Source organism: Rhyacophila brunnea, unplaced genomic scaffold, assembly GCF_057557595.1.
Source record: "Rhyacophila brunnea isolate RB1 unplaced genomic scaffold, BYU_Rbru_1.0 scaffold_20, whole genome shotgun sequence".
Lineage (NCBI taxonomy): Eukaryota > Metazoa > Arthropoda > Insecta > Trichoptera > Rhyacophilidae > Rhyacophila > Rhyacophila brunnea.
Genome location: NW_028232860.1, coordinates 20,073,279 through 20,097,258, shown reverse-complemented (window position 1 = coordinate 20,097,258; position 23,980 = coordinate 20,073,279). Strand labels below are relative to the sequence as shown.

General features: G+C 32.3%; 2 protein-coding genes across 3 annotated transcripts in view; one reads left to right on the top strand and one right to left on the bottom strand.

Annotated features, from left to right (window-relative positions):
- LOC147071347 (RNA helicase aquarius) overlaps positions 1-23,980 on the top strand; it is a 163,512-nt gene that overhangs the window by 15,834 nt on the left and 123,698 nt on the right. The window contains exons 5-6 of the mRNA XM_085947925.1: positions 1,050-1,242; positions 2,010-2,163. Coding sequence (XP_085804051.1) covers positions 1,050-1,242; positions 2,010-2,163 — 347 coding nt within the window. The remainder of the gene's footprint in view (positions 1-1,049; positions 1,243-2,009; positions 2,164-23,980) is intronic.
- On the bottom strand, positions 3,285-23,002 carry mthl5 (G-protein coupled receptor Mth-like 5). Of its 2 annotated transcripts, XR_015070749.1 has the most exons (9): positions 21,883-23,002; positions 20,768-20,906; positions 19,116-19,305; positions 17,928-18,225; positions 16,723-16,801; positions 15,666-15,862; positions 13,765-13,900; positions 6,238-10,141; positions 3,285-5,254 (listed from the first exon to the last, which is right to left on the bottom strand). XR_015070749.1 is itself a non-coding variant. In XM_085947938.1 (8 exons), exons 1-8 carry the CDS (start codon positions 22,106-22,108, stop codon positions 9,883-9,885), a joined length of 1,524 nt encoding a protein of 507 aa, XP_085804064.1. In that variant the 5' UTR covers positions 22,109-23,002; the 3' UTR covers positions 3,285-9,882. The 2 variants fall into 2 exon arrangements, 1 of the variants encoding a protein (XP_085804064.1); XM_085947938.1 differs by having other exon boundaries at positions 3,285-10,141.

Sequence of the window (23,980 nt, the reverse complement as noted above, 5' to 3'; positions counted from 1 at the left end):
ATGTGAGAGCCGGCCTACCTTTATAATCAATATTAACATTTTTTTAAGATTATTGAAATTCATTATCATCATTATATTCAAAATGTAGCGTACAATTGTGCCAAACTTTAAAAAAATTAATTTCTACTTTGAGTCTACATCATCATCATCATCATTTATGGTACTATAACCCTTGGGGGGTCTTGGCCTGCCTCAAAAACTTCCACACTATCCTGGAAAGTAGCGCTGACACTCTCCAGTTGCTTTTACCTACCATTCTTATATCTCCTGTGGCGCAGTCCAGCCTTCTCAATTTCGGCTGTTAGGGTCTTTCCTTGCCCTTAGGGGTTGCGTACATAACCCACTCTTCATTTTTTGAGCCTATACAGCATGACAATGTTTCGATATGATCATGCGAAAATATTATGTTACGTGATTGCATAAAATACACCAATGTACACCATATAATATGATTTGCCAAATCAGCAAAATGTACTAATTATCATAATTAACTATTTCTTTTATTCAAACGAATAATTCACAAGATTTAAGAATATATCATTCTGCTTATTGAACATTATACAATTTAGAAAAACACTTTCTGAGAGAGTATATTATAACCAATAGAAAAAATCTTTTGATTTCGAAGAGCGCCGATGAGTAGGTATTAAAATGACCAATAGCTAAAATTTGTCGCTATTAGTGCGTCACACCGTAGCATATTGGATAAATGCGACGATTGGGGCGTTTACCCGTGGAGATGCATTCCAGGCCGGGTGGCTTACTTTTTTCAAAAAAGATTTTTTCTATTGGTTATAATATACTCTCTCAGAAAGTGTTTTTCTAAATTATATAATGTTTACTAATTTTCAGTTTTATTTTTATTGTGAATTAATTTCAATAATAACAGTTGAGTAAGTAACAACTAAACAGGAATATACTATGATGAAAAAACTTGTGAGTCGTCTCGAAATTAATGTAATGTGGGCTAGTGCATTTTTTTAAACTACGTTTCGTTAAATAATAATTTTTTGATCTGATATTGTATAATAAATTGATAATTTTGACAGGTCGCCGAGAACAAGAGTTTCGCAGTGTTCCAAAATGGCGTAAATATTGGCGAGCCATCCAGAAAAAAGACAAGCCTGACCAGCTGGAGAAACTTAATTGGGAGAGACAATTCCTGCAACGGCTTATGATCAAATTCATGAGGATCCTCGAAGCTATCCCACTTTTGGAAGAAATCGATCTCAATAAAGTCAGGTTGGTGAATTTAACATATTTTTTTATATGTAACTACATAATTTTGATGAATTTCAGTAACGCATGTGTATGTTAGAAAAAATCGAAGTTATTCCAAATGGGACTTCAACCCGCATCTCTCAAAGTCCAAGTGGAAACCTTTACCTATTACGCTATCGATACTACTAATTATGCAGCAGATTCATATCATTTTTACATTTGAGATATTATTTAAAATTCCATTATTTGGACTCTGACTGAGCCGTGTAGGATTCAAAGTATGTTTTTTTTCTCTTACCATCACAACAGGCCATAAGGTCCAATGGCAGTAGTGGTGAAATAATCACAGGAACATCCAGGCTCAAAATCACATGGATGTATTGTGGACCTAATCAGATCCGGAGCCCCCGGATGAGAAGTCAGAAGTACACATTACAACATGAGGTCCTGTCTTGATTTATTTGCAGAATTTGATATATTATCTTAAATGCATAGTTGTTCGGACATTATCACATGATTAGTAGCTTATTGGTAAGGCTCACCGGCCAGATTGCGGCGGATGTGGGTTCAACTTTTATTCGATAGATTTTTTTTTCTATAATATGTACGCTTGTGAGGTTGATACTAAATAATATGTATGTTCAATTGGTTATAAGTTTTGTGTATTTTTTATTGTGCATTGAATAATAAAAAATAGTTTTTCATCTTTTGATTGAATAAAGCAGAGGTGTGCTGTTGTGATAGATAGAAGCTCTTGCACATCACATTTATAATATGGTTTCTTCCAGATATTGCGAAAGATTTCTGGAGCTGATGATAGACTTGGAAGCGTCGCTGCCTACTCGCCGGTTCTTCAATGCAGTGGTGGACGACTGTCATCTGGTGGTGAGGTGCCAACTCTCCAACCTGCTCAAGAGACCAGAAGGCGGCCTCTTCGGACAGGTAGGATTCTATTTTATTAATTGTCTAATCAATGTGTTGCGGATTCTATTATTTTTTTCCATTACGAAACGTTGACTAGTGTTATTTTAATTTTGTACTTATCCCCATCATAGGTCTAAGAAATTGAATGATGCATTCGTTGTCTTCATTCAACTTCTATCTTTTCGTGTATGAATCTGCAACAGTTTTTTTTTTGTCAATAAACCGACCAGAGAGATAATAATATATTATATTGTATACGTCTTCTGCGATTCAAACCCAATATTTGAAGTAGGTACCTAATACGATGTTATGAATTCTTTGTTTATATGTAACTTGGAAAACCTTTGGAAACATACATATTAGAAGTAGATATCGTAGAAAAAATCTGGGACTGAGTGGGATTCAAACATGCATCTTTCACTTTCCGAGTAAGTGCTCTTAAACAATCTAGGTACCGAACCAAGTATCCTTGCGAATAATTCTAAATAACTGTTCTCAGACGTGGTTAATATATTGAGGTTACAAAGAAAACCACAACTCAAGTAACCGCTATGTGTAGCCATTTTTTAATGTAAACCAGGTGACCATGGTCCCAACATCCTGTAGCGGGCCCTTCTACCTATCGCTAAGGTTAAAGGCAGTCTGATGCTCCACTGTGTATTTTTAGCGATTTTTTAACACATCGAATTATGAAGTTGTCGAGTATCAACAAACAACTACCAATTTTTTTTTTTTTTTTAAATCGGTTGACTTTTTTTACTATTAGAGCAAATAAAGTAATAACAATTATAAAATACCAATCATTAACTTTGTGAAATTCAATAATTAGAATGTTATTTATATTGCAACTGGCTTCTGTATAGTACAATGGGTTAGACAACGGGTAATTTGAATAAAGGATTATTAGTATTGTTTAAAAATATTTTAAAAATTCATTTTCACCTTTTTACGCATACTGGTTAGTTAGAAAGAACTTGTTTCTGAAATTGTCGACTACACGCAAATCGTTTATGAAGACTATCGAATCAAGAATCGGCTATTGCAGTGGTATTCTGCGTTGTGTAGGGGCGCCCCTACCCTAAGTACATAATTTTATAGACAGGGCTGTAGCAAGTATTAATAAAAGGCATTCTTAAAGAGTGTATAAACTTTATTGAATAATCTAGTTTATTGTTTGATCTTACAACTAAAGAATAGCAGTGACTAATACATAATATAGAATCAAAATCAAATTAATAATCGTGGACGCATTTAGGAATCAAAAGCTGGAAAAATTACATCATAATGTTAATGTTTCATTTGCCTGTTTTTGATAAACATTGGATTTAGTTCATTTAGCAAATGAACGAGGCACTTTAAATGATGTACATGTATATAGGACCCACTTGCAGTAAATTGTGTGAATATTAACATTACAATTTCACCTGACAGTGTTGAACCGATTATAATTGAAATATCTAAAATGGCTATTCCTAAAATTAAAATCATGAAAATGTCTTTCTTTAGTAAATAAGTTCCACAATAATAATTATTACAGTAAAATTAATCATATTATTTGATAATATAAAATATTACATTTCCTTAAGTACTGGCTAGGAATGATACGTGTTATTATATTTGTCGTGGCAGTATAAAACCACATTGTTGAAGTAGTTATGAGAATATTGATTTTTAATAATAGTGCCTGTACACGTGCATGGATTTACTGGCACCAATAGTATGTAAATTAAACTATCGCGATAATAACTGTTCACACATAAAAGTGCCGACTGTCTCGCCAATCTCATTCTTCAAGTGTAAGGGAGACGTGTTGTTATCATTGTATGGTGCTATTTGACTGATTGTGAAAATTGGTAAACGTCAAAATGCTTTGCACATTTTTTTCTGTCAGGTTTGCCACCACCATTCTACTGCGGAGGCGGCGATGCATTTTCATGTTATGGCCGCGATAATACGTACATACTGTCAGCGGTAAATTCATGTACGTGTAAACAGGGTGTAATAACAAAATCAGGAATGTAATATCTTTAACTTGGACGAATATGTTTATTATGGCATGCTATTTTGGACGTTTGATTTTTTTATCACAGAGGTTTCGTAATTGATATAATAACAATAATTAGAAATCGTCTTAATTTCAGATCCACATCGAAATCAATCAATGAGATTAAATAAATTTAAATGATTTATTATGATTAATAATGCAGAATTTTCAGTCAAATTTGTATTTATGTATAATGAAACGAAACGACTTGCGAAGGAGACAATGAATAATTGAAAATTGTAAAATTTTTCCTAGTTTACAGGTGATATAAAATCTTTTAAAAATGCACATAAGATATTTTGGGCAGATATTTTAATCACCTAATTAATTCACATTTTTATATTGTTCTTAGTCAATTCTCGAAAAATCGCTATAAAGTACACTTGTCATAATGGTGACCAATTAATGGCCTAAAACGTATTTAATGCAAATCTCTGATACTGGAAACAATAGTGAAAAACGCCAATACATACACATCAATAACTGTCTGCCCTCATTCAGTTCTGTGAGCAGATAAGTCAGGCATGCAGCCGAAATATGGGGCATAAACTTTTTAAATTTGCTCATTTACCACTTGACTTTTGTTACTCGCCAGTGGAGTTTTCGAGGATTGGTCGTACGTAGTATTCATATGAAAGTAAACAATCAGGGCCTGATGCATAGAATATTGACGTTATGTAAAACAATGTATAAATGAATGTGACATGACAGCAAAACATTGATTAACATGAAAATGTAGCTTCCCATTAACGAGTGTTATTATATCTGTAAATTATTAAAATAATTTTTAATTAACATGCATAATATATGCTGTTAAAAGTATAAAATCTACATAGTATACATTGAATAACTATAAATCGTTAGTTAATATAAACTTTCAATAATTTAACAGTTGGTTTATCAATAGTTAATTGAATGAATGCACACACCGCTGATAAAGTTGTGTCGTAGTATAATTTTTATTTATTTTTAAAACGGCAACACGCTCTCCGTGCTCATTAACTCATTTAGTGCTGCCACCGCGATTGGCGCGTTTGCGCAAGTTGGCCATTAGATATAATTAACCTTTTCCACTCGAAATTTTTTTTATAGGTACATACCACCCACTCGAGACTTTTTCCCGCACAAAGCATAATTTCAATATAAAACATTTAATTGGTGAAAAAAATGTAAAAATTTTTTTTTTTTTTTTATTCTGTAAAATAAATTTATAATGAATATACTGTACTTATTTTTAGTTTATTTATAATTTTTCATTGTGTGGTATTTCACAAAGCAATCTCCAATATGTAATCCTGGCTTATCACAGAATCGTAATGAAATAGCGGTATGTAGAGAACTGGCTATAAAGTGTAAATCGTCCATTATGACTGTAAATATGATACAAATGAATTGCCTTCAAATACACTTGTAATATAAGCGGCTGTCTCGTAAATTTCCTAAATTAGTTTCGTGCTCATAACAACTCATTCCCAGTGCGGTACACATTATCAAAAGATTTCTCAAAAAATAATAAATCGATACGTAATAATTTTCATTTGACTCATTAGAGTATTTCACATTATATAGGTTCCGAATCGGCATAATATACTAGTAAGTATTGTCATCAAAAACAGTATTCAAATATAAAACTGTAAACTATACGAGACGCCCCTGCGCAAACGAGAACCAATAAAAAATATAAACACACTTCAAAATCATGCGTGACAAACACTTCACTCTAGTCTGGGAACGTTCAATAAATAAAATTTATGTGACAAAAAAACATTGCTTGCAAGCGACGACCTACGAATAAAAAAAGAGACGATTCCGATAAAAATACTATGTTGAAATTAGGCACGCAGTATTCTTTTGCCGACTTCTTTCTCAGATAAATGTAATAACCTATTATTATTCATTCTAACTTGATTGAAATCGCATTATAAAAATTTCTGAAAATATTACAAAAAATGACTTTATAGGCGGTGCCGCCGCTACGGCGGCACTCGAGTAATACGGGAAACTTCTAATGCCGCCGATATGGCGGCACTCGAGTGTTAAGGGTTAACATGATATTTAAATGTGGTTAATAATATTGACAAACTTCTCCATCGATTAATCCGCAAAATCTACAAGGTTTGTAATTATCCTGTAAATGTATGGCAAATTGTTCATTCCTTCTTCATTGGTATTTGTGTAGATAATCGATACTCAATACAATCTTGATTTGTCCAAACCGATATATTTATTTGATTTCTCTACGTAAAATTATTTGACAAGTGCCACCTATTAATTCTTAAACGCTATTTCTTATTTATCCGAAAATCGGCTGAATAACGTATAAGCCGATTTATTTTAACGAGTATTACTATGCATTAGGCCCTCATTATTTAGGAAAAGAAAATATCATCGTGTACATACTTAATTTCCATGAATTCGCAGTGAAAATTAGAATTATTATTGTTCTTAATAATATCTCTAGTAAAACTCTGAACACAATCAAGAGTTATAGATCTGTATTAGAAATAGATCTATAATGTTGTAAAGGACTATAAAAACATTCTTAAAATACAAAATTATATTTTTATAATTAGTTTATGGGAATATAATATCATGCTCGGAAGGTGTACTACATTAATAATATCTGGGTCAAATCTATAATAAAATCAGTACAAGTATAAAATCGATTGGCAATAATGTCCACAATATGTCTTTAATGATTGGCCAGGCTTTAACAAATTTGTTTATTGTGGTGTGACATTTTTGGCAATACTCAGACAATGTTCAACGTTTAACAATTATATAGTAAAACTAAATTATAAGGCGGGCATGTTCTCAAACTCGAAAATGCGTGTTTATAATGGGACAACGTTAATTTTACATAGCTTAATATTATCAAAAAGGCAAACACGGTTACACTGTTTAAAGGCGGGTTTATATTTTGCGTTTAACATGTGATTATATATGTGATATAATGTTAGATAAAGATATTTTAGAGTGATAATATGATATGGGGACATATTAAATCTAGTGAAATAGAAAATTGTTTTGATTTAATTTGCATAGACAATAAGGTGTATTCAGTCATTCTTTAATTTTGATTTCAAATATATCAATAAGTTGCACGATTTTACCTCTACAGATGTGATCTTGTCATGTATTGACAATGTGTTCTTTTTTAGTGTTACAATGTGATTATATTGCGTTATTTAGTTGATTAATTGCAGTAAAACATGTCTCCCATCACCTTGCAAAAATAATCAAAGCTCTTTTCAATCAAAGTCATTTAAATAAGGCATAAAGAAAAAAAATGACCTTTGTTATGATTAGTAAGTTAATGATATGTCATTAAACATCCAGAATAAGATGTGTGGATTTTTATAACAATCACAATTATAAATATAGCCAACTGAAGGATACATACTTATGTCAATTTCTTATTTAGAAGAACACAGCATTATGTTATAATAATATATAAAGGCACGCAATATACATTGTAAAAAAACACTCATAATTATCATACAAGGCAACAATGATTGCTTTAAAATTCAATATCCGATTCATGCCGGGTTGCAGTGGTGAAGACTGGCAGTTGGAGGGAGTTAAACGATTCAAAACCATCTAATTACGGTACACACTTGGGCACTAAAGATGTCTAAAACTTATATGAATATTAAAATCAACTTTACGATACAGCTATTGACGAATATTACAGTATTACAATTAAATAAATAAATACACATGATATAAACCCGAAATCATGTCATCGGTGGGTGGTTTTGAAAAAATGAGTCATGATTTGAGAAAAAAGTCGTGTGTTTGCAATGTGTGAAGGAGATATTGTGGTTATTGCTCTATTTTACTATTTGACAGTGCTAGTATTTTTCATACATTAAATATGTGAGGATTACAGTTGAATAATCTCATGGAAAGGACTTGGCATCATTGAAATCGTGCATATGTCATTAGTTTGCTTGAGCCGTGCCTAATTTAATTATGGACAAATAAATCAATTTGCAGATTTGTGCTATTAATTGCATGTTGTGGTTAACATTTCTTTACTTTATTAGTATAATTATAATCGTTTTGTGTTGAGTCTTCACCACTACTACAGGGTCGTAATAATATGCGAATTTCTTTAATATTAAGAGTACAATGATTACCGTATAATTAGTGAAAAGTGATTAGGAAGGAATAGGAATTATTATGAATACATTTTCTTAAAATTAATAATCACTATACAAATAAAAGTTAAATTATATTAATAAATTACTAATATAATTGTTAATTAATAGCTGTAAGGTATCTTTAACGCTTACAAATAAATAATTATGTCACCATAATTGCACCATTATCATGCATTCAATTTAATTGAATTATCAAAAGTTTTATGAATTTGGCTCCGATTACAGCAGAATTTGATTTAAAAATTTGTTCTCTAAAATATAATAATAATACATAATTAAAAAATGTCATTAATTCTCCCTGATGATTAAAATTAGTGTCAATTTTAAAGAATAATATAAGTCAATTGTCTTTCATAATTTCGCTAAAATAAAAAAGGTGTTGCCATCACAATCAAGCAAATAAGCAACGAAAATTAATACACATCAGATTCTTATTATTCAAATGAATTTTTCTTCATGCTATTAATATTTTGAAAACATGGTGAATTCATACTATTTATGGTTTTAATTTATTTTGTACTACTAAAATAATAATAAACGATAAAGTATAATAATTCATTCTGAAAAAAATGTGTCTTAAACATCAATGTCTGTTGAATAGACATTGGAAAATTAGTCTACGAAATTATAATTTGAATTTAAATAGTGAAAATCTATCTTCATTAATACATATATCTATGGACAGAGTTGTACAACCAAATAAGTCAATAAACCACATTATTTAGTAAAGAGTGTTTTTGTCAACAACGAAAAGAGCGTAAACACCAGAATGTCGCAAATTGAACAGAATGAAACCAATTGTCAACAGGTGACTAATAATGTGTCAGCTGAATGCAGAACTATTCTAACTCACATTTGAAATATTTTACAGGAGTGTTCTTTGAATCATCCTATTTAAGTTATTTATTATTTATGCATCATTATTTTCATCAATAGTCCTACTAAAATATGATGTATATATTTATCTATACAAATAATAAATAATGTAGGTTATTTCAAAGAACTCCCTTCTGATATATTTCAAATCGAGTTAGAATACTGCACTCAGCTGACGTAGTGTTGCAATATTCATAATCGCGTAATTTGCTTATTAAATCAGTAATAAAATGAAGAATGAAATTTTTGACTCATGTAGTTTTACAGTCTGATACAAGATATGATGTAGAAAATATGTGACATTTTATCCGGTTTGGTTTAGTTTACAATTTCTTAATATGAATACCAAAAAGACACAGAAACTAAATAAATCATGAGGAACCCGTAACCTAAGTCAATTAAGTCGTGAGAACTTCGTTTGAAATGAGAAACACCCCAAAAAGAGCATTAGATTGTCATCTGATATACAAATTAAGTTGAGTACTTTTTCACAATCTGTCCGTGTTGTGATGTATGTATAAAATATTACTTATCATTTCCTTGGCTCAGTATACAGAGCACTGGTGACTCCCATGAGAATGTCATTGTGGTAAATTTATAATACATACAATGCACAGTACTGTTACCAAAGAGATGGAGTGTAGTTGTCGTTTAATAGGAACTCCCGTTCATCTGCGTCATCTCGTCGCCCCAGTCGCTGGTGGGAATGGGCTCGCTGTAGCAGCAGCTCTTCCTCAGCAGGAAGATGACGTGCTTCTGGCGGAAGACGCAGATGTACAGGATGAGCGGGCCCAGCAGGGCATTCACCACAATATGGGAGTAGACAAGCCCGTCGTATTTCAGCCACGACAGCAGAAGGAACAGCCAGCAAACTGACATCACGAGGAATATTAGAAGAAACATGTCGAAGCTGAAATTATATAAATAAAATATACATATAAAGCTATGAGAACTCATCAATATTTTTCAAGTAAAACTTTTATCATAAACATTTTTACAACAAATATATTATGGTAGGATAGATATAGATTGACTATTAGACCAAAGATGTTGAAAAAAACTTTCTTTTGTAGAGATGGAAACTAAATGTATGAAGTTGAAGTTTTTCAGTTCAGAACACTGATTCAGTTAGCTAAAAGTGAATTCAGGTCTGCAGGTTACAGAGAACTTCACACTACTTCTATGATATTTATTTGCGAATTTTCAGGACTTGTAAAAACGCAATCTGTCACGATGAAATACACAGCTAATAATGCTACACTTAAGGCCGGTTCAGATCGAGTCGAGTAGTTTAGTCGAGTGGCGAGTAATTTAGTAACTAAATGTGTATGAACAGACAAATTTAGTCAGTAATTTAGTAAAATCATTTAGTCGAGTCAATCCACTAAATAACAAACGCCACAAGACAAGTCTGAGCACGTTTTCTTTACTCAAGTTGACAGTTCATTAGTGGTTCAGAAGTTCATTAGAAATGACGTTTTGTTGGAGCGAAGATACTACCGTAAAATTCGTTTCGGAATATTTAAACCAAGAGTGCCTTGGGAATTTTAAATCTCTACTAAATATATAATTATATAAAAAACAAGCTTGGCAATCTACTTATAATGACTTGGAAAATAAAATGAATATTTCTGGATTTGGTGATAAGATTAAGTCGAAAATTAAAAACATAAGGTCAGTATGTATAGGTTTTTATTTATTACAACATATTTTGTTTTTATTATAATAGTTAATTAACCCAATCGCCGCGGATGGGACATAATATGTTGTTTTAAACATAAGCTCTTATACTGGGCGGATGTCGCAACACCTGATATCGAAAATTGAAATGTCGGTAAAGTAGGAAATACTTCACGCATAGTATTGATTTTTGTATTGAAAAATGCTCTGATTCGTGTTCGTACCGCCATATTAATAACTTTGTCAAAAATATGTTGTTTTAAGTTCATAAACATCGATCTTTCGAACCCCCTCGATCTATTGAGATTCGCCGGTACGATTGCATCAGTTCAAACCTATGCGGTATTTTTCTGCGGCTGCGCAGTAGGTATACAAAATATATTTCATTCGAGTTGAGTGTGCGCCGAGTATTTACCGTGTAAAGTTGAATATTCATCGCGATTTTTACATCATGTGCGAGAATACGAAAAAGACAACAAAAAAACGAAAAGAATTTTGTCGTAATATTTCCAAAAATGTACTTGAACTTGTGTTCTGGATTATGTCATTTATTACTCATGTGTCACCCCAATTGTTTCAAAGTCATAAATCGAGCTCATTATTGAAAGTCTTAAATATGTAGTAAAGATGCGTCCACACGGAATGAAAAAATATATATTATTATATTTTAGAGGATTGCAAGTTTTACCAATAAATTACGAATTACTATGAAGGAATATATAAAACGTATAAATTTTTGATAAAAAAACACACACGGGTAGGTATACAATATAAAATAAAAATCATGGAATATTGATTTTTCAACTATATTACATATTATTATCTTCGCGTGCAATTTAATGCTTATAAATTTTTAAAACCTTACCCAAAAAAATGTTTTTATAGCACTTAAAAAAATTCACGCAATTTAAAAAAATAAATATTGTTTTTTTTATAAAACATAAAATGACAATCACTAACATAACACAATGCTCAATAAAACTGAAAAGTAATTAGGTACAAAATCCAAGTTTCACTAAAAAAAAATAACAAAAAAATCATTATAATATTTTCAACCAGAGTGGACTCACCTTTACGCTTAAATTAGTATGGCCCATAAAACATGTAAAATGCTGACACAATCCATGCCACGAAATAAAACTGGTGACTAGCCATCCAATTTTAATGTATTTGTCATCAATAAAACTTACACTAATTAACAAATTCAAAAGTCACCAATAAAAGCTATTATTTTCAATAATTTCTAAGTGTTTTTAACACAGTAAAATAAAATTAGTCAGTGATTGATGTCTTCATCGGCGCACTTGTTTTGAAGTTGAGTGTTTTGTCATCGAAAATGGCTACAGAGTTTATCAGAGCAAAGCAATACGGTAGATTTTATTAAAGTAAACACAGCTAAATTCAACACTCCATTATGTGTTTTATTGTGGCACTTGGATCCTTATGTATCTAGGCATGATAACAGTTGTACCCACAATTTTTAACTGCCGTATTTATTATAAAACAGCGAAGAATAACATTTCGAAAAACCTACCGCGGACAGTACATCTTTTGTATGGGAACTTTAAGCATCGATCGGGTTAACAGCTTAATCAGAATAAAAGTAGCCATTAATATTTCTTTTTAATCTTTAGATCCACCTACTCGCAAGAGTTGAGAAAAATAAGAGATTCAAAAAAATCACAGTTTACGTTGCTTCTATAAAAGGGATAACAGACACGTCACTTACTAATATACTGTGTTCGAAAACTTTTCAATAACTTTACTAAATCATTCACCACTCGACTAATCCGAACTGGTCTTAGGCATTATAATTTAGTTGAAAGATCCCATGAAATTTGATTGAAATCTTTTATAATTACAGTCGAGTAGTACATAATCACAACGAACATAAAAAAATTGCAGCCATTGCGTGTCAGAAAAGCGATGATAGTATTTGTGGAGTTTACCAACATAAACATGCTTCATGGGTTTGCCAAATAATTTCAAATATTATTACAGAAATAACACATATGGCACATATAGAGCAATAGTGACACATACAAAAATAATTAGAAACAGACCTTTATCACAATGCATGTAATGTTAATTTTTTAACCATTTTCATCTGTATTTATTCGTTTACGAAAGAATAAAATTTGTCTGAGCGGACTAAAAAATATATGGGACATGCTTGTTACGCAGACCCATATATTTTTTACCTTTTAATATATGTCCGATCCTAATCATAGATCGTATGGGCATCCACAGAGTTGAGGTTTGTATTAACAGTTTTTGTTTTTACGAGAAATGGGTGTCAGCCACTTGCTCAACCTATTAGGCCCATACTCTGACTCATAAACAAATTGAACAATAATATGTGTACTTGCCAGATCCAGGATTCGAACCTGGTACCCACGACGCTATAGGCCGATGCTTAAGCCGCGCGGCCATCATGGGCTGTAATTAATGATTCCACATTTCATTAACCTTTACTGGCGCCAAAATGTCAATCGTCTCATTCTTATAATAATCAATATTATAACAGCGGGTCTATTCTATACAGGCAACTATCGACCGCTAAAGTGATAGTATTTATTACATATTTGTATTGAGGTATTATAATTGTTACAATAAGTTAGCCGTCTAAACAGTCAAAACTGTGTATCTCACTCTAAATTTTATCATAGCCAAGAGAGGTGCTGTTAAAATATAGCACTTATTGCAACAATTACAACCAACTTATTGTAATTGTTACAATAAGTGCTAATACTTTGATACAAACCTATCCTAAGTTTGGTAATATCTATCACTTTATCACTTTAGCGGTCGATAAGTATAGAATACACCCACTGTATTATTAATTTTACTCACTTGTGTTTGAGTTTGTGATGAATTCGTCCGTACGTGTTCATTCTATTGATGACTTTCAATGTTGTAACATAGAAAAATATATTTATGATGATGGTAAATGCTACCGGAGTAAAGAATACAGCTATTCCCAGCCAACCTATAAACAATAGAAAGTTATGAATTATTACAACAAAAACACTGCAAGTTTTATGATACAAAGAATCAGGTTGTACATAATTCGTTATTTCAGAGCCTCGATTGTATCGTATTAATTTTAATCTAATGTATGTACATTGATCGTTTTATTATTGACCTGAGTTTCGATCATGGAAAGATTCATCTGAGAGGTTTTTACATTTAGTTGACAAAATGAAGTTAAAATGTCGACGATAGAAATATATAATACAAAAAAGGTGTATAAAACTCTAACTAGAGAGGCCTTACCGGCCTCTCCAGAAAGATTCGAAGAGGAGGGAAGACAAAGCATACTATGATAGAGAGAGACTAGATACGGGTACATATTATTGAATTGAAAATACTGGTGGATAATATAAAGTGACTATGTAGTCCACGTTTTTAGATATTTTAGATTTTAGATATTTTTTTGAGATATTAATCATTATAGTAGATATAACAGTTAGATAATTTGTCCGAATGAATCTAAAAAAGTCAGTACAACACCTGCAAACTAAATATAATAGACTTAAGATCTCTGCAGAGACAAGGGTGGCCCCTATTAGGTACCATTCGTATACAAAAAAACATTAACAAACCACAATTTTTAGTTGCTTTGAAACTGGATAAAATACAAATACAGTGCGGCGGCACTCTGATCTCTTCATCTGGTGATACCAGGTATAATAATCATCAAGACATTCAGAAGATGGAGGTCTGTTTTATGTTTCTTATGCTTCAATTACATTATCATCACATTATGTGCTGTCACAGTAAGCTGCCATTACAGGAAAAAAATGTGTAATGTCGTTTTTTTTGGTATTTAAAATGTTATCAGACTGATGCTCCCATCCCGTAGCATATTTGGAATCTTTAAATGAACATTGTCAGTTGGCAAAATCTGCCAAAATCGCCAGAACAACAATGAGGTCACCTCGCGCGTTTTGAACTACATCATGAACCGCACTAGTCAGTGAAGGTTTTCTTCTATTTTCTGCAGGAGTACATATTTTCGACACACATCTGTGTCGCTCTCTTTGTTTTTATTTTTTTACTCTGGATTTTCTATTAAATTATTATCTATGTCTGGTGTTTAAGTCTATTATTTATGATCTGCTAGTTGGGTTCTGTTCAAAATATTATCTATGGATGCAATATCGTAAGTAATTTTAACGTACGCATACGTAGAAACTGTCAAAATTAATTGAAAATACCGTGAACAATGAATAATAATTTAAAATACTAATAAATTAGAGTTGGCACTTTACATAATTAAATTTATAGAGATAGTGATCATTCAAAATATTCTGTGGAATGACGAAACAATAAGACTAAATTTGTCACCATACCAGCATATGACAGCACGTGACGTGATCATAATGTAATCTCAGCATTACACTAAGTCTTGAGATCTAAGAATCTAAGATCTGCGGGATCATTTTAATAGTTCTACTAATCCAATAATTCTCGAGATATATACATGAAATATATATATTAGTGGCATCGTAGAAGGACAGCTACGTTTTCGATTGGGCGTTATATATATTATACAGAGTCAGTGTTTACCATTTACTAAAACCTGTCACAGCAGCACAGATTGTTTCTAATGGGTTTTATATCTTACTGTGGAGTTAAACTGTATTGTAACCTTAAAAAAATTGACCCGTTAATAACACAATCGCAGTTAGAAAACGATTACTGCCATTTTTACTAATTTTAAATGTAGATAAAAAAATATTGGTAAATACCTATTGTCTCCTGATCACCGTTAGTAATGAAAGAATTGGCTCCGTGTCGGCTAATCTTCTTCCTATGATTGTCCGTATCCAGCATGAAGTGGGCAAAGAGAGCCAATGAACACATCAGTATTGTGCAGCCCCACGCGTAACATGAATAGTAGCAGTATTTCCGGCCATCAGTCACACGCAGGAACACATTGCGAGACCTGAAAGACAACGCTTTGACTGTATTCTTTGAAATTATCAAGGCTTCAGAAGTCAGGATATTGAGAAAATTACTAATTCTGATGATTAAATGAGTATTTGGATATACTTTATACTGCATGAACTCCTGTAAATATATGAAATGTTATTATTTCATAGCAACGTGTCTAGCACAGCGTTTCATAGTAATGAATCATTTGAAAAAAGGATCTCATCTACAGAATTTTGAAAACAGTTATGTTAAATTACTTACCTATGTTTATTTTACATTAAAATCGAATTAGTCAATTTGATAACCAATGACTTTGGATCCATTTAATTCTGAAAATCCTAATTGTAATGTGCACACATTTATAAATCAAGTGATGTTTTTGCGTAACTAAAATAATTGACTTTGACTTAGTTTGATTATCAAATGTTCATGTCGAACGAAATATCAAATGTTTGCATTCATAGATGGAAGAAATGAAAGCTAGAAAGAAAGAACAGATGGTTTGCTAGCAAGGGTTCAGTGTGAATGAATCAATTTGATGCATTTTAGTCGTGCTTGCGGGGTCGGCTTAGGACCCAATCTGTGCCACCGGAAATAAAATAGTAAAAAAACAAAAACATGTTCTCGACTTGCTTTTGCGTTCGGGATCTTTCATTGCCGACATAATCCAACAGCCTGGTTTATGACGTTTTACAGTATTTTACCTCGTTGCATACTCCCGTCTCCCGTAAACTTATACAATCAATATAATTCTATGCATATTATGCAGTCCATAATAATTGGTATGGAAATAGTATATAAACAGTTGGTAGTTTAGCATAAATGTGCGGGCTGAATGTCGATTATATATGTTATAAAACGATGACATACTTGAATGTTTTCCATATGTAGTAGCCCATACTGTTTAGCCAGAAGAATGCAGCCAATAAACTGACGTACAGGACAATATCTGTATAGAAAAAATAAAACATGGTTAATGGAATACAAAGGATTATCAAATTACTACTATGGATTTTTAAAACGTCATAGAAGCCATTTTTCTTTGATTCCCACTAAAATTGACATTTGTGTTCAGTATTGTTTGGCAAATCATCATGGAAAGACAGTTGTACACAATGACATTAATATGGACGAATCATCTGGAAAAAAAAATGACACTCACTTTATTGTCGGGTCTGCCGAATGGCATAATCTGTTCTAACGCCATTACAATAAAGGTGATATTGCTATAAATTCCTTATGCTTTTTGTTGGGTTTGCCGAATGGTTCGGTTCGAACGGGTTTGCTCAAATGAACATTGACATTAGAAACACTGCTCTAATGCCATTACAATAAAGGTCATATTGCTATAGATTCCCGATGCGTGATATCGCATAATGGAAATTGCGTGACGTTTACCTATACGTGCGAATTTACTTGCTAGCTACTGTATTGAGTGCGTCGTCCATTAATAATGTCATTGGTTGTACAGTATATAAAATTGTTAAAATTTATTACAACAATAAAGAATCTATTCGAGTTACGTTTTGGGCATTACGTGAAATTTATGGTCAAAATAATCGACCTACCAGAGCTTACTATTTATAATTTCATTGGAAAATTTGAGTTAAATCGTAATGTTTGTGATGTTGAGAATCCAACACATCAAAAATATAAACGTACTGCTGAAAATATCGATGTTGTGAATCAAAGTGTGGAAGAAAATTTAGAACAGTCAATTACATGTCATGTTCGAGAACTTGGACTTTCTTATGGCATTCTTGAAATACCTTTACATCCACAAAAATTAACAGTTTGGTGTGGTTTACGCTCTGGAGGTGTAGTTAGACAGTATTTTTTTCATAACGAAAATGGCAATGCAGTTACTGTTAACGGAGAATGCTACAGAAACATGATTATTGACTTTCTCTGACATGAATTCGATGATTTTGATCTGGACCATATGTGGTTCCGACATGATAATGCAACATGCCATACAGCTAGTGACATAATCAACTTATTGAAAGAAAAGTTCAGTATATAAATCTCTAATTTGATAACCCTATAATATGTGTGTCATAATTTGTTACACTCACCGGCCACCATAAAGCTGACATGACTGCTAAATTCGGTGAAGATCTTGACTAGGTCGGCAGCCTGGCTTAGGATGAGACAAATGTTGATGGTGGTGACAATGTTTCCGTGGAGGTCCCGCAGAGTGGGCAGGATGAAATAGATGATGGACACGACGAGGAAGCAGATCATTCCGATGCAGTGGAACAGCGGGTTGACAAGTCGCCGCATCAGAAAGTCCGTGTCGCTCCAGTTGATGATTATCTCTGGCACACATATCTGTGCAAACTGCGCCGACTGGTTTTTGCTTGTGAGGATTATCTAATAACACAAAAAATGGCATAATACGTCTTATACTTGATTCTCCAATTGGAGAGCCGTTAGTGTCTATTTCATTACACACTATTATGGCCTAAACCAGTGGTCGGCAAAATCCCCTATTTCATAGTGCTCTAAAAACATGTACGTATGTTCTGAGCAGACAATTAAAAATTTTCCCTACAGCATTACATTTAACAGTTGTTATTAGCTTTTCTATAAGGACCTGTGATTGATCGGTCGTATATTAATGATTGCGATAAAGAAAGAGCAGTATAAATTATGATACCGTATGCAGGGATGGAGGATTAAACGAACAGGAGAATGTTTTCCTTATTACGTATTATCTCAGAGCAATAATAGTAAAGGGAAAGGGTATTTTCTGGCTATTTGAAACCATTTTCTTTGCTTAAGCCATAGAATATAGCATAAAAATAAACTATTATTTTTTTGAATTTATGCAGGAAAAAAAATAATTCAAATAATAATTTATTAAATTAATATTAGTCATTTTTTGATAGTAACACAGGGCTGTAATTGTGGTATTGTAACTAACAAAAAATGAGTATGTTACGTCAACTCAAAATTTATCACTCTCGTGCTATCATTATTGTTATTGAAAAATGCATTCGTTTAAATAGAGTTGTGACAACTCGACAATATGTGTTGGGCAAACAATAGGTCTTTCAATTGATTATCAGTCAACCAGTCATATGTAAATTGATGGAATGGCAAGTCGCTGAATCAATATTGGAGATGCTGAGAGGGAAGATCAAAAGTGGATTAACTCTGTTTGATAAAAATGATGAATAAATTAATACCGATAATATACTTATTGTTAATCTATTCGGCTGAGCAAGACAATGTTAATTTGTTGCGTTATAGTAGTATACCTTCTCCATGCAGTATTTCCCTTGGTCGTAGTCATAGAAATGAGGTTCATCGTCTTCCTCGATTTTGGGTATCGGCTCGTTGAGTCTGCCATAGCTGCTGATCGTTCTCTCTTTCTGCTCCGCCAGACTTTCCATATATCGTTCGTGGTGGATGTAATGTCTTAGCTTGCCGTTTGGCAATAAAACCAACCTATTATAACATATGAGGCTATTAGTTTCAAAGTTGGTAACCTCAATTTTTACTTTTTTGATAGATTCTGATTCTGTAAGTACTTTTCCATCATAAGTATACCTACTTCAATTCATAAAATATCAAATCCAGTTTCATATGCTAATTAAATAGAATTAAACGGAGGTTGATTGCAAAGTCGTTTATATTCATTAGCTACCATTTTTATATTGTATGACTAGCTTTAAACATGTTTTTTTTTGTTAATTTTAATGACATTAATTACATTTTATTTCACTATTTGTAAGTCCTAAATGTGCTTTAGATTTTTTGCGATTATCTTAAAATGACGAAATATGGCGATTATCGATTCAGACTAAACACCTCACATAATGATGGTGTTCAATTTTCATAGAACTTAATTTTAAATCGTCATACATAATGAGAAAATATATGACCAATATAACAAATCTTTTCTGAAAAAAATACGACACTCAATATGTCTCTATCTTATCTAATTGCGACAAATTTTAACTAATGGCTCTTACAATACTCTTTGAAATGCTTTCCAAATTGAGTTACTATTGGCAATCGACTTTTGTATTTTAAAGCTAAGTAGGTATTAATTACCTTAATTACTAACCGATGTCACGGACCACTTCAAGATTTTTTGTTGCAACTTACTTGAACTTGCTAATAATTTGATTAGGTACCGAACTATTTTTTTTATTCAATGAATATTTTCAAATAAGATTATTTCTATTGGTCATAAAATTTCTCAGAAGTGTTTTCAAATTATGTGTTCAATAAAAATAATGTTACATTCTTAAATTTTGTGAATTATTTGTTGAATAAAAAAAATAGTTGATTTAAATCATCAATTTGCAAACCAGAGGTTTATTTTCCTCAGTATACTCATACCTCTTTATATCGCCGCTTGCTATAAAGCTTTTTGCTATAATAGCCATTTTTAATTACAATGCAATTTTGATTTATGGCCTATTTTTTTTCGATACCTATGTATAAAAATATACTTTTCAAGATAATTTCGACATCGGAAGTATATATAACATTATTATGTATGTACATGCATAAAAATTTGGACAAATGAATAATAGATGGAAATATTTGGTGTAGATGCAGAATTACATGAACACCTGCCTCATAAAATAAAATTTGACAAATGACACTGATAGTGAACATTAGAGAATTTGTCAAAAGCATTTTCTCATTAGGAACAAGGAATGAACATCCTACTTCAAATTGATCCCAATGTAGAATGTGTTTTATTTTGAACCTTCACCGGATATGTCTCTCGCGAGTGGGGTTTCACCTCGGGCTATTTCCATGCGTCGTGACAAGTGGAAATTTAATCTGGCAACTGTGCACGGCAGTGATTTTTCGAGGGTTGCTTGGAAGAAGTGTAGGTTACTAGTATTTGGGGATCCATTAGCTTTGAATATCAACAACAATCAATACTCACTTGTCTTGCGAATCCTTGAAATGGTACACCGGCCATTGTTGAGTGCTTTCGCAGGCTGGAAGGCCTATTACGAATCGGAAATTCTTCACTTGTACAATGTCATTTCCTTGGTCATTGGCAAATACAGGCGACCATAAAGCTGCAAGTAAAAATTGAGACAAGAGTTTTAAAATTATACAATTGAATGCGCTGGCACTGTTGTTACGTCACGTGGTTTTTGCGCGTTGACACTATTACGTTACATGCTCTTTGTGTGTTGACTTGTCATAGCAGATATTCAATTTCTGGCACTATTGAGGAATTAAAAGCTTTCTTTTCTGTTTCTCCTCCTCACAATATACTTCTACATTCGAAATAATACCATTCGTCTGCTTCCGCATAGTAGTAAAATAAACGTAAAACCGGATATTAAGTAATTGTAGCAAAATAAAACAGTTCTGCAGAAACTACGCATAATATAAAACACTATCATGCATTCATAACAAATTCAAATTTTAATGTTTATCTTGGAAATATTTGTATGTATAATATGTAGAATTAATTGTGAGTCTATAATTGTATTTAAATGCTTGTAGTAGATGCGCAAGATAATATAGTGTGAAGTTTGAATGAATCTGCAACGTGAATTGACTTTCAACTAATTTAGTCATTCATCTTTTTGTCAGCTTCACTTTTATGTATTTATGCTCTGGCTGCTAGACAAGGTTTTCTAAGCAAATGGAAAACACTGCTTTTAGTGCAATATTTTATTTATGCGACAAATTTTTATCTAGTAATCTAGCCACCCAACAAATAAATGGGATATTAAACATAAAATATTATATTCTAGTAATCCAGCTAGAAACAGGCAATTCTTGAACTTTTTCATTGAATTATAACTAGATGTATTATTAATAATGTTTGATGTGGGTCATGAAACCATACCATCGTTTGACAATGTTATTTGTGGATAAATTATATTATTTTAAGTGAAGTTTGTAGTATAATTGGAGCATATTAAATAATGGTATTGATCAACAATAGAAACACACTCTGATTTCATATAATATGGGAGTTATAGTGAAGTGTTTACTAGCTCTAAAGTGTCACACGATTTGTTTACATAATATACTTACTTGTATTCGTTTCGTTGACGTGCCTGCACTTCTGGTCGATCATAACCTCATTTTTTTCACAGCATTTGTTTATTGTGATCTTATTTAACTTTTCGACAATATCATTTAAATTTTGATCATTAGCTGCAGTTGCCGCTTCTGTTAAAACAATACTTGACATTTGAAGAAGGCACAAAATGACTGTCGATCTTTTGTAACGTTCCATTTTCGAAAGACGCACTTTCATCTGTCATAACAATACGTTTATGGTTGTTTTAAACAACGTTTTATCATTTACAAGCTATCATCAGTCATATATATCAATAAGTAAACGTATATTAAAATTGAATTGTCAAGTCCACTAAAAAACTACTTCCTTGTTTTTGACAGAATACTGCCATATTTTTAAAACAACTTCTATGTATGGTTGAAAATTTCCTGTTTCGCCGACAACTTCTCTCTCTTGTTGAAGGGTTTTAAGCCAATCACGACAGTATTTTGATGTCACGTGTATAATGTTTGTATAGTGAATACTTTTTATGCGTCATACTTGATCATACGTAGTATTTTTGAGAATTACATGATTACATTATGATTGCTGATTATTCATAAACAATATTTAAAAAAATGATGACCCGTCGTATCGAATTAAATTAATGATAGAATAAACAACTAGACAAAATGTAGTGTTGCCATCTCATGGAAAGGTGAATACAATGTTTCACGAGCATAATAATTTGTATAACTAAATTATATTTATAGGTACCTAATAATTTATAAATATGTTGCCTTGAGTAACTTTGTTGCGAATTTTCTCAAAATATCAAAAATACTAGCTAGGTAGGTAATTAAAGTTTTACCATTATGGTTTTCGTTTTGACAACAGGCGCGAATTTTAAAATTGATACAAAATCGACTGATTGCAACCGTGTGATTTTTGTGAATAGGAATAAAGTAGTTATATATAAAACAGCTATTTTCAGTTTGTTTATTATAATAATATATTTGCAATACTTAATAAATGAAACAACAATTTAATATTTACGCTCATACTATTGTTTACATGAATTATAATAATTATGCAAGTACATAAGTACAATGCTATGAAAGTTATTATAATTTGTGAGGAGCAGAGTATGATCCATCGAAACAAAAAAAAAACACGTACCATTTCTGTGTAGCAAACTTCAAAAATAACATAATTCCTTTGATAAGTACATAGATATTATATTACCGACCGTAAATACTAACTAAATTTTCTTTAATTATTAAATAAAGTTATTAGACAAAAACAAGATAAAGTGGGAGGGGCGCCGAGCGAGAAAAGGCGATAAAACATGCGCGGCGTAAACACTGCTGGCGATAGCGACCATAGACAATTAATACATTAGGCCTGCGCGCGGGAAAAAGTACCCATTGTGCACCTTACTTGTACATTTATTAAAAGTAATACTACTTAATACAAATTACTACAAATTGAACTGACTAATCGATTCTCTCGCATTGTTATGACCAGTTTACTGGTTTTCGATTGTTTTCAAGTTAAAATTAACAGCAACATTCACATGATTCAAAACTATTGCGTGTAACCATTAATCTAAAGATGGCGGTGGTCTAAAATAATATTGCCTAGAACCCGTTTGGAGAAGTGCTGGAGCGCCGCCTTTCAATTAAAAATTTTCGATGCAGGGTAGTCAGAACTAGGAATGTCAAAAAAGAAACAATACTCTTTTACTGATACCTACTTTAATAATTTGATACCTATAGCGGGTATGAGCGCGTAGCATCGTTCGCGTCAAAAGCTACTGCGATATACCTACCTACCGATTTAGGGTTTGGAGCTGTAATATGGTGTAATGTAAATGGGGTCGCCAAAACCTACATCAATGTAGACACGAAAATTACCTCAGCCCAGCCAGCTCTCTGATAAGTAGCGTTTTGCAATACGCGCCCTGGAGCGCTCCAGCCCTAATATGTACACCACTGATCAGTGGCGCACCCAGGATTTAATATTGGGGGGGGGGGGGCAAGGAGGAGAATGTAAATTAGTCCCATAGGCTCTTTTTCTTCTTCACAGCCTAATTTATCATTTATCGGTCTTTTGTCTATTGCACTCGGT